The sequence below is a fragment of the Microcaecilia unicolor genome, chromosome 2, assembly GCF_901765095.1.
Source record: "Microcaecilia unicolor chromosome 2, aMicUni1.1, whole genome shotgun sequence".
In the NCBI taxonomy this organism is placed as follows: domain Eukaryota; kingdom Metazoa; phylum Chordata; class Amphibia; order Gymnophiona; family Siphonopidae; genus Microcaecilia; species Microcaecilia unicolor.
In genome coordinates, this window is record NC_044032.1 from 66713065 (window position 1) to 66725317 (window position 12253).

Consider the following 12253-nt stretch of genomic DNA (forward strand, 5'->3'; position numbering starts at 1 on the left):
TAAAGGTGGCCAAGGATGGGGCAAGACGTAGGGTCTCAGGAAGTTTATTCCAGGCGTAGGGTGCAGCGAGACAGAAGGCGCGAAGTCTGGAGTTGGCAGTAGTGGAGAAAGGAACAGATAAGAAGGATTTATCCATGGAGCGGAGTGCACGGGAAGGGGTGTAGGGAAGGACGAGTGTGGAGAGATACTGGGGAGCAGCAGAGTGAATACATTTATAGGTTAGTAGAAGAAGTTTGAACAGGATGCGAAAACGGATAGGGAGCCAGTGAAGGGTCTTGAGGAGAGGGGTAGTATGAGTAAAGCGACCCTGGCGGAAGATGAGACGGGCAGCAGAGTTTTGAACTGACTGGAGAGGGGAGAGGTGACTAAGTGGGAGGCCAGCAAGAAGCAGATTGCAGTAGTCTAAACGAGAGGTGACAAGGGTGTGGATGAGGGTTTTGGTAGAGTGCTCGGAAAGAAAGGGGCGGATTTTACGGATGTTGTAAAGAAAGAAACGACAGGTCTTGGCGGTCTGCTGGATATGAGCAGAGAAGGAGAGAGAAGAGTCAAAGATGACCCCAAGGTTTCGAGCTGAGGAGACAGGGAGAATGAGAGAGCCATCAACAGAAATAGAAAACGGGGGGAGCGGGGAGGTGGGTTTGGGGGGGAAAATAAGAAGCTCGGTTTTGGTCATATTTAATTTCAGGTGGCGTTGAGACATCCAGGCAGCAATGTCAGACAAGCACGCTGAAACTTTGGTTTGGATGCAAGGTGAGATATCAGGGGTAGAAAGGTAGATTTGGGAGTCATCAGCATAGAGGTGGTAGGAAAAGCCATGGGATGAGATTAATGAACCAAGGGAAGAAGTGTAGATAGAAAAGAGGAGGGGACCAAGAACAGAACCCTGAGGTACGCCGACAGGCAGAGGGATAGAAGTAGAAGAGGATCCACCAGAGTGAACACTAAAGGTGCGGAGGGAGAGGTAGGAAGAGAACCAGGAAAGGACAGAGCCCTGGAATCCAAGTGAGGACAGGGTATCGAGAAGTATGCTGTGATCGACAGTGTCAAAAGCAGCGGAAAGATCAAGAAGAATGAGGATGGAATATTGACCTCTGGATTTAGCCAGTAATAGGTCATTGGAGACTTTAGTAAGCGCAGTTTCGGTTGAGTGGAGAGGGCGAAAACCAGATTGTAATGGGTCAAGAATAGCATGTGAGGAGAGAAAATCAAGGCAGCGGCGGTGAACAGCACGCTCAAGTAATTTGGAGAGAAAAGGAAGGAGGGAGATGGGTCGGTAATTAGAGGGACAAGTAGGGTCGAGTGAAGGCTTCTTAAGGAGAGGTGTGACCACAGCATGTTTAAAGGCAGCAGGGACAGTCGCAGTGGAAAGTGAGAGGTTGAGAATGTGACAGATAAAAGGAATAAGAGCAGGAGAGATGGCATTAAGAAGGTGGGTGGGAATGGGATCAGAGGAACAGGTGGTACATTTTGAGGAAGAAAGGAGAAGTGTAGTTTCCTCAATAGTAACTTCAGGAAAGGAGGAAAGGGAATGAGGGGAAGGAGAGAGAGGGGAACGGACTAGTGGAGGGAGAGGTGGTGAGGTAGAGAAAGCAAGGTTTATCTTTGAACCTTGTTGTGAAAGAATTCAGCAAGGGTCTGAGGAGATAATGAAGGGGGAGTTGGGGGAGGGGGCACCTTGAGGAGAGAGTTCAATGTGGTGAAGTTACTATTGAGGAAACTACACTTCTCCTTTCTTCCTCAAAATGTACCACCTGTTCCTCTGATCCCATTCCCACCCACCTTCTTAATGCCATCTCTCCCGCTCTTATTCCTTTTATCTGTCACATTCTCAACCTCTCACTTTCCACTGCGACTGTCCCTGCTGCCTTTAAACATGCTGTGGTCACACCTCTCCTTAAGAAGCCTTCACTCGACCCTACTTGTCCCTCTAATTACCGACCCATCTCCCTCCTTCCTTTTCTCTCCAAGTTACTTGAGCGTGCTGTTCACCGCCGCTGCCTTGATTTTCTCTCCTCACATGCTATTCTTGACCCACTACAATCTGGTTTTCGCCCTCTCCACTCAAGCGAAACTGCGCTTACTAAAGTCTCCAATGACCTTTTACTGGCTAAATCCAGAGGTCAATATTCCATCCTCATTCTTCTTGATCTTTCCGCTGCTTTTGACACTGTCGATCACAGCATACTTCTCAATACCCTGCCTCACTTGGATTCCAGGGCTCTGTCCTTTCCTGGTTCTCTTCCTACCTCTCCCTCCGCACCTTTAGTGTTCACTCTGGTGGATCCTCTTCTACTTCTATCCCTCTGCCTGTCGGCGTACCTCAGGGTTCTGTTCTTGGTCCCCTCCTCTTTTCTATCTACACTTCTTCCCTTGGTTCATTAATCTCATCCCATTGCTTTTCCTACCATCTCTATGCTGATGACTCCCAAATCTACCTTTCTACCCCTGATATCTCACCTTGCATCCAAACCAAAGTTTCAGCGTGCTTGTCTGACATTGCTGTCTGGATGTCTCAACGCCACCTGAAATTAAATATGTCCAAAACCGAGCTTCTCATTTTTCCCCCCAAACCCACCTCCTCGCTCCCCCCGTTTTCTATTTCTGTTGATGGCTCTCTCATTCTCCCTGTCTCCTCAGCTCGAAACCTTGGGGTCGTCTTTGACTCTTCTCTCTCCTTCTCTGCTCATATCCAGCAGATTGCCAAGACCTGTCGTTTCTTTCTTTACAACATCCGTAAAATCCGCCCCTTTCTTTCCGAGCACTCTACCAAAACCCTCTTCCACACCCTTGTCACCTCTCGTTTAGACTACTGCAATCTGCTTCTTGCTGGCCTCCCACTTAGTCACCTCTCCCCTCTCCAGTCGGTTCAAAACTCTGCTGCCCATCTCGTTTTCCGCCAGGGTCGCTTTACTCATACAACCCCTCTCCTCAAGACCCTTCACTGGTTCCCTATCCGTTTTCGCATCCTGTTCAAACTTCTTCTACTTACCTATAAATGTACTCACTCTGCTGCTCCCCAGTATCTCTCCACACTCGTCCTTCCCTACACCCCTTCCCGTGCACTCCGCTCCATGGATAAATCCTTCTTATCTGTTCCCTTCTCCACTACTGCCAACTCCAGACTTCGCGCCTTCTGTCTCGCTGCACCCTACGCCTGGAATAAACTTCCTGAGCCCCTACGTCTTGCCCCATCCTTGGCCACCTTTAAATCTAGACTGAAAGCCCACCTCTTTAACATTGCTTTTGACTTGTAACCACTAGCCTCCACCTACCCTCCTCTCTTCCTTCCCGTTCACATTGATTGATTTGATTTGCTTACTTTATTTATTTTTTGTCTATTAGATTGTAAGCTCTTTGAGCAGGGACTGTCTTCTATGTTTGTGCAGCGCTGCGTACGCCTTGTAGCGCTATAGAAATGCTAAATAGTAGTAGTAGTAGTAGTAGGTAAAGTCAGATACAGTAGGTTGTCACAAATCCAATAATGACCAACAAGGGGATAGTGAAAAGTACGGAAAGTAGGAAATCATTCATGTGTATATCCGGATAATGGACAAGGATGAGGAGAATGGTAGTGAGATATAGGAGAGAGAAAAGAATGGAAAACACGGGGGTTTTGAACATCTTGACGATGGGGCGGGTTAAGAACCTGAAAAGGAGTTGTATTTGTATTAGAAGTTGCAAAGGCGAGAGTAGAATTAAAATAAGGAATAACAATGGAAGTATTAGAGGGGGAAAGGACAAGAGAGGAGTTGGATGGGTAGAAGGTAGAAGGACCAATAATCCAAAAAGGAGAAGGGGAGGCAGTAACATGAGTAAAATTACAAGGGATAGGGAAAGAAGTTGCAGTGGAGGACAAGCAAAAATAACCAGTAGAGGGATATGGGGCAGTATGGGAAGGAGGAAGGGAGGCATTACTGAAATGTAAACCATAGTATTCAGCCCAAGTGAGGGAATCAGGAATTCCAGAAATCTTAGAGGTATAGTATGGGTCTGAGGGTCGAATTCGAAAAAGGTCGGGGAAAGGGACAGGAAAAGGATTGGCAGGAATATCAGTAGCCTGAGAAAGGAGAGGAGTGCAGACTAGTAATTTAGCCATCTGAAAATAGTTAAAATCATCCAGTTTGAGTCTCTGGTAATGTTTACCCTATACTGTAAATTCCATCCAAGATAAGTTGAGGTAGATCTCCCCTTCCTTGTTGGGCCCTGTTTCATAGTTTACTTAGAGGCTTTGAACTTCTGCTGCTGTGTTTGTCAGGGAAATGGCCAAGACATTCAAGTTGAAGGAAGATGAACACATTCTCTATTTTCTCTCTCTCTCTCTCCCGGGATGAGATGTGTGGGTTTTTTTTTTTTTTTTAAATTTGGACAACGCCTGTTAGAGGTCAGACAGCTCCTTGTGACTCTGGGGAAGTCACTTAAACCCTCCATTGCCCCATGTAAGCCGCATTGAGCCTGCCATGAGTGGGGAAGCGCGGGGTATAAATGTAACAAAAAAAAAAAAAGTACATCTAGCAGCTGTATGTCCTGATCTCCCCAGGTACGATTGATCTATATTTCAGTTACTTGTTACTGTTTGCTAACTGCAACTTTTCTGTTCATTGTTCTAATTTTTAATGACAAACATTTTTAGTTTGTTGCCTCTGCTTGACTAGACTAAGAATCCTGGTGGTTTGTGCTGGGTCTGTGAGTGCTTTCTAGGAGCTGGGACTACTGGGAGTGTGGCCCCAGTAACCTAGAAATCACTGGGGATAATTTGAGAGCGGGAGACTCGCCCAGAGGCGGTTGGGACTCAGTTGGTGGGAGGAGGGTGCTAGTGTAGAGCACAAGTGGCAGGTGCAGGTGGACCTGAGCTGTGCTGGGGATAGACTCTAAGCGGCCGTGAGGTAACCCCAGGCGGGTGGCTAGGTGTTTCATGACAGTGATCTTGGAAAATTTAAAAGCGGTATCAACAAAATTCACGAGACTGAAACTTTTATTTGGTAGATTGAGATCTTTCCTAATTTAACCTTTTTTATTTTGGTCTCTTTTTAGGCAAAGAGGAAAAAGCAAGCACCTTCAGAAAAGCCTACAAAAAAACAGAAGACTGGGGAGAGCTCAAAAAGTTCAGCTTCCTCAAAGCAGAGTAGTAGTAGTAGAGATGATAACATGTTTCAGGTAAAATGTACACAATTTTATTTGCAAAATAGTTTGATTAATTAAAATTGGCATATTGCCTTTAGGATGGAAGTAAAGTGCATAGTCTTGTCTAGAATGATTCACGTGGTTAATGAGAGAAGAAATATTAATCTGAACTCTCAGGTTTCATAGCTGTGCTCAAATTGTGTGTGTTAATGAGGGTTACATTTGCAAGATAATCACATTGAACTAGAGCAGTGGTGGAAGGCCCACTTTGAATCCAAAGGGATAAAGAAGAACTGGCATATCTTCAAATGTTCTTTTCAATCCCCCTTAATTTTATTCCACCGGTCTCTATCTTTTTTACCCATCTTTCTCTCTCAAACCCCCCCCCCCCCCCCCCCCCGCCTATGCCACCACTTTCTCCTGCCCTCCCCTCCCCCCCACCAATCCAGCATTTCCTATCTTACTATTCCTCACCCCCCCCCCCCCCCCACAAGAGTCTTCTGGATTGAAATTACAGAGCTCCTGCCTAGACTGCCTACCCTGTTCACGTTATTAAAATAGGTCAGGGCAGGAGTGTGTCCATCCTCTTAGAGCACCGTTTTTGGAGCATATGTCCCTCCCTGCCCTGCTTGGCCGAGCTGCAGCCCCGGCCACCCAAAATGTTTAACAAAAAAAAATTTGTCTTTACTGCCCTGTGGGAAAGATAAAAAGCCTTGCTCCTGTGGTTTAAAAAAAAAAAATCATTTACTGCTCTTGCGGGTCCAGCATCTGTCTGTCTCCACCCCCCCTCCCCCATCACAATCTCTATCTTTATGGAGCTGACAGCAGTCCCCAGAGACCTGTTCCTGGGCCTTCCCTCTCCTGGCTCCTGCCTTCTCATACAACTGAGGGCACGACGCACAATGGTTACCGTACTTGCAACGTTTGCACAGAGAGTTCTGTGTGGCTTTAACAGTTTGCCGTAGCTACTAGTGATAATCCAATGCAAATGTATTAAAATGAGCATTCCATGTGATGCACAGACATTTCCATGTAATGCACAGAAACGTCTGTGCCTACCTTTTAACGTGCAAAATTTTCTGGCAGGTCTGGAGCTATTTTGTGAGGGCGACTTCTGTGAGGAGCAGTCTGCGTTTTTCAATAGCAAAACTCTTCTGAGAGCAGAGAACTTTAGAAGGTGGAGAAGCAAGCAGACAGCCAATTGGCTGAGGAAGACCCTATGATGTCAGCTGGGGGGGAAGGGCTTCTTCAGGGTGGAGACTTTCAATAGCAAATCAGTGTGGGAGAACAGAACAGCTTAGGGGTCAGAAATAAGTAGATAGCCAATTGGCTGGGGGTGCTGCCCCTATGATGTCAGCTGGGGTTGCTTTCAGCAAGGAGGAGATTCCCAAGCAAAATCATTATGCGCAGTCTGAGGGAAGTCAAGTAAGCTGCAGGAGGAAGGTGAAGTCACCATCAGCACTGCAGGGGAAAGGAGACAGGGACAGTGGAGCCAGCAAGTACTGCAGGGTAAAGGCGAGAGTACGTTAGCGGGATTCCTGGGCATGTGCAGAACATGAAACATTTTACCAAGAGACTGTTCTGTGCATGTGTCTAGGTGCTTTCCCTTCCTAGCTGCTTGCTGAATTTACATGAATGTCATTTGCCTGTTCTCTTTGAGCATCGCTTGCTTTTTGAAAATTAGTAACTTCGACTGTGGATCTAAACATAACACGGTTCTTAACAGGGACTTGCATCAACCCCTGAAGGTTTTCTTTTTTTCTTTCTTTGTTGCCCACCTGTGAGGATGACGTACCATACCAGAAGGTTGGATCTCCATAAAAAGGAACATATGCATGGCTAAACCATTTCAAAGTTGGTCTTTTGCCCAGCTGCATTGATTCTGAAAGATTCCTTTGCTGAGCTGGAAAGAGGTGACCACTGTATCTTAAAGTACTTCTGGTCAAGGGATGGTTTTCATTTTTCACAGGCTTTATCTGTAATGTTCCAGTTTTAGAGGGACGAGGGATTATTGGTGTACAATCAGTCAATCAATGGTACGCTATATCCCCCGGTTAAGGGTTAATTGTGATCAATGAACAAAGTATAACGTATAAATAAAATTTCATGAAGACTAATAGCATTTACTAAAAATAAGGTTTAATTTTTTTCTTAAAACTTTAATTCAGTTCCATTCTAACATCAACTAGAAGAGAATTCCATAATTGTAGCGATACAATTCCAAAAATAGTGTTAAATATAACCCCCCCCCCCCCCCCAAAAAAAAAACCCAAAACAAACAAACCCGAAATACACAGAACAAAGAAATAACTGCTTAATCGGTCTTGAAGAAGAGCCATATAGAGATGTAGATATTGAATTGATCAAAAGATATGATGCCAGGCCATGAATTTCTTGGTATTTAAAAAAACAAAAAACAACTTTGAATGAAATACTTTTGGCTACTGCCAAACAATGCAAATTCTTCATATAATTAAAAATACTGGTAAATTTATTAAACCTAAAGATCAATCTCACCACCTTTTTCTGCATAAGCTAACGTTAAGTCATAATGAAACCATAATGCCTTGCTTAGGGAATAAGTTATATATATATATATATATATATATATATATATATATATATATATATATATATATAAATAAAAAGATACAAGCAAGAATTGGTAATTCCCCAGCCCTCTTGCAGCTTGAGAGCCATTTTTAGGGGTTTTTTTTTTTTGTTTTCTGTGATTGGTTTCAGTGGCGTTCTAGGAGGCAAATGCTGTACTGCCACTGGCTTCTCCCCTGCATGCAATTTAGGAGGTTTGGAGAGCTTTTGAGTGACTTAGAGAGTCCCCTGGAGCCACCACATCTTATGTGGCAGCATTGAGGGGACATTTTAATTTCCACTGTGGTACCTCAGTTTCTTGTGGGAACAATGGTTAATTTGCTAGTGGGCCAAGGTTCTTTGACAGATGTAGGGAGAATGTTCTCCTTTTTGAAATGATACCCCCCCCCCAAAAAAAAAAAAAAAAAAATTAAAGTTTAATTCAGACTTAATATAAGGATGTAAGTGTTGCCGTACTGGGGCAGACTAGTATCCTGTTTCCAGCCATGGCCAACCCAGGTCACAAGTACTTGGCAAAATCCCAAAAGAATAAAGATTTTATGCTGTTTGTCCTAGAAATAAGCAGGGATTTTCCCAAGTTCTTCATCATAATGGCTTATGGACTTTTCTTTAATGAAATTATCCAAACCATTTTTAAACCCTGCTAATCTAACTTCTTTTGTCACATTCTTTGGCAACAAATTAAGAGTTTAATTGCATGTTGAGTGAAGAAATATTTCTCCTAGGACAAGCAGGCTTATAATTCTTACAAGTGGTTGATGCTGACCTGCGTCACTTGGTCTGTAATTTACAAAGCCTAACGAGCGTTGTGGAGTACGAGACATGCTCTACTGGGCATGCACGAGTGCCTTCCTGCCTGTTGCGAGAATGTGGTCTCCGCGGTTCTTTCTTTACCACGGTGAGGAGAGGGTGTGGCTTTTTTAAAAACTCGCATCGCTTGGTCCTAGAGAGCTTTTTTTGTGCCATTCCGCTGTTTTTTGTTTATTTTTTTTTTCTTCCTTAATTGTGTTCCTGTTGTGCAACCTCCGTCCCTTTATTTGTCCTTTAAGTTTTAGTGATTTTGCCCGGGTTTGTTTCCTTTATTTTCCGTCGTCATGAGGCCGCCTTTAGGCCTTGACTTTAGTCAGTCACTTTCCTTTTCTTTTTTTGTCGTGCCTTGCCCCTTTTTCAGGCACTATTTGTTCAATATAGCAGAGGATGTTTTTCCTTGTCCACAAAGGCTCCCAGTGGCTTCAAGCGCTGTACCCAGTGCCATTTGGACAATCTCAAGGGAAAGACACCCTTCTTGGTGTCTACAGTGTCTTGAGCCCAACCATAACCCCACTAACTGTGTTCTCTATCTTCTCATGAAGGTCCCAGGTTTCCAGAGAGGATTTTTGGATCCAAGTCCGATTCCTCGGCATTGAGGGTGTCGTTGACATCGATGTCAAGCATTGCATCAGGAGTGTCTGTAAGCGTGGCTGCTGCTAGAACCTTAGCCATTGGGAGCAGTGAAGCATCGAGTGGGTCTCCACCTGCTTCGAGGCCTCCTGCTGTGCAGGACCTCTGGGACCGTCCATATCGGATCTGACTCCGAGGCGACTTGTGAATTCAATGATGTCCTCGTCGGCACCAAGGAGCTTCAGTGACATGCTTCAGGTGAAGGCCAAGAAGTATCGTCATTGATCCCCCTCCATGCATGGTGCCAGGAGCTCCAGGGCGTCGAAGGATTCAACACTTGAGAAGCATTGATGCTGGGAGAACCACTCCCCTTCCGTACAGGAAGTGCCAACATGTCGATCTCGCAGCAGCCAAGACTCTGCTCCTGTATCCACTCCAGCAGTTCTGCAACCTGTGCCAGAGCCAGCATCCCAGCTTTTCCTGGTGTCTGCCCTCTGAGCGCATCCAGGCCTTGCTCCCTGAGCTGCTGGATGGCCTACTCTGCCTCCCATTGCGGCCCCGCTTGGCCCTAAGCCTGCGATGCATCCTCTGATGCTGCATGCGGCCCCGGTATTGACTGCCACACAAGTTGGCACTCCCTCAAGGTTGGTAGAGGAAGCTTTGTTAGAGTCGAGGTGGGAGCAGAATTCTCGATGCTGCTCTTGAGGATGTGGTTCCTCCATGTTGAGGTGGTTCGGTCTCGACACTCCCATCAGGAGCTATTGTCTGACACCGAAGAGCAGCGCCCATGAGATTCAGAGAAGGATCTAAGGTACTTTTCCTCGGATGAGTCCTGTGGAATTCCTTCTGAACACTCCCCTCCATCTGAAAGGAGCAATGTCTCCTCCGGAGAACCTTTCATTTCCATCTTTTGTAAAGGAAATGTCAGATGCCATTCTATTTCCTTTGGAAGTGGAGGATGAGCCTGAGGTACTGGGACGGGGGGGGGGGGGGGGGGGGGGGGTGGGGGGGGGGGGGGGAGTCCTCATCAGGATCTGGGAGTCCCCTCTGATGGTTCCTATCTTGCCCAAGAAGGACACCCAGTATCGGATCCACATTGCACCTGGTTTTGATAGGCCTCTGTTGCCTCACAATCCCATGGTTGTGGAATCCGCTCTCAAAAGGGCCAGGGATTCCATAGACTATGCCTCGGCACCCCCAGGCAGAGAGGTTAGACCCCTGGATTCTTTTGGGAGGAAGATGTACCAGGCTTCAATGCTCATCTCCTGAGTATAGGCATACCCGCTCTTCATGAGCGTCCAATTGCGAAACTCAGTGCACAAGTTGTCTGACCTGGCTAAGACGCTCCCTCCAGTGCAGGCCAAGTCAGTTCGCCAGGTAGTCAAGCAGCAAAAGGTGTGTCGAAAGCGCTTGAAGCCACTGGGAGCCTTTGTGGACATGGAAGGGAAAGCATCCTCTGCTGTATTTCGACACCTTTGATGTGACATTGTTTCTGACTTGGAACTTTCTGTTCAGAGGTTGGGGGGGGGGGGATATCCTTTTTGGAGAGAAGGTTGAGGAGATCGCAGACAGTCAAAAAACACATGGATATCATCTCTTCTTTCTCTGCCGGGTGCCTTCTGCATCAGCCTCCTCAGCTAGGAGGTCTTTGGTAAGCCAAGGAGGAGTTTATCCTAGGTGAAGGTACAACCCTTCATCTCACCAGCCTACTCTGGCTCAACCCCAGCAAGCTCGTTCACAACAGCGTGTGCTTAATGCCCCTGCTGTTCCTCAGACAAAGCAAGGGGCAAGCTTTTGACTGGCTCCAGTAGAGCATAGCTGCAGTAAAAGTGTCCATCCCAGATGACTTGACAGTCAGGGGAAGGTTGAACTTTTTTCACCAAAAGTGTCCTCATAACCTCCGATTGGTGGGTTCTTCAAATAGTCCATCTTGGATAGGCCCTCAAGTGGTATCTCAAACCTCTGAATTGCGCACCGAGAGCTCATTTGTTCAGCTCTCATCACAGGCAGTTACTTGCATAGGAACTCTCCGCCCTTCTGAAGGCCCATGCGGTTGAACCCGTTCCACCAGGTGCAGAAGGGCAGGGATTCTATTCCAGGTTTAAAGAAAACAAGGGGGATGCATCCCATCCTAGACCTAGGGGCCCCGAACAAATTCCTAGCCTGAGAGGATGGTTTCCCTGGGCACCCTTTTCCCAATGATTCAGGAAAACAATTAGCTATGCTCTCTGTACTTAAAGGATGCATATACTCTCTTCCCAATACTTCCAGCCCACCAGAAGTATCTTTGATTTTTGGCTGGGAACACATCATTTTCAGTACCGTGTGTTGCCTTTTTGCCTCGCATCTGCTCCCAGAGTCTTCACCAAATGGGAGTCCATGAGGCATATTTTCAAAGCAGTTTGGGAGGCTAAGTTCCATAGGTTTCTATGGAACTTTGGGAGGCTAAGTGCTTTGAAAATGAGCCTCCATGTGTTCTTGTATCTCAGTGATTGGCTGTTGAAGAGCACCTCGGAGGAGGATGCTCAGGAGTCAATCCGGATGACTATTTGGGTGCTCGAGGTACTAGGGTTCATTTTAAACTACTCCATGTCCCATCTCCGCCCTGTTCAGCGATTTGGAGTTCATAGGAGCCCTGCTTGATACTTGGATGTTACGAGCCTACCTCCACGGATACGAGAGTGGACAATATTCGCGCACTTGTGTCTAAGGTTCGTGCTTCTCAGCAGGTCATAGCTCGACAGATGTTGAGATTGTTGGGCCATACGGCTTCCACAGTGTATGTTGCACCCATGACATGCTTTCATGTGAGATCTCAGTGGACACCTGGCTTCTTAGTGGTATCAAGCCACAGGAAGTGTGGAAGATGTCATTCAAGTGTCCCCAGAGCTTGTACGCTCCCTTCAGTGGTGGTTCACGCTTTCCAAAAATACTAGGACTAGGGGGCATGCAATGAAACTACAGGAGAGTAAATTTAAAACAAATAGGAGAAAATGTTTCTTCACCCAACGCGTAATTAAACTCTGGAATTCTTTGCCGGAGAAGGTGGTGAAGGCGGTTAGCTTAGCAGAGTTTAAAAAGGGGTTAGACGGTTTCCTAAAGGACAAGTCCATAAACCGCTACTAAATGGATTTGGGAAAAA

General features: G+C 46.2%; 1 protein-coding gene across 1 annotated transcript in view; it reads left to right on the plus strand.

The window, feature by feature from the left end:
* Positions 1 to 12253, plus strand: part of SUB1 (SUB1 regulator of transcription) — a 41557-nt gene that overhangs the window by 11409 nt on the left and 17895 nt on the right. The window contains exon 3 of the mRNA XM_030193006.1: positions 5032 to 5154. Within this exon, the coding sequence (XP_030048866.1) occupies positions 5032 to 5154 (123 nt within the window). The remainder of the gene's footprint in view (positions 1 to 5031; positions 5155 to 12253) is intronic.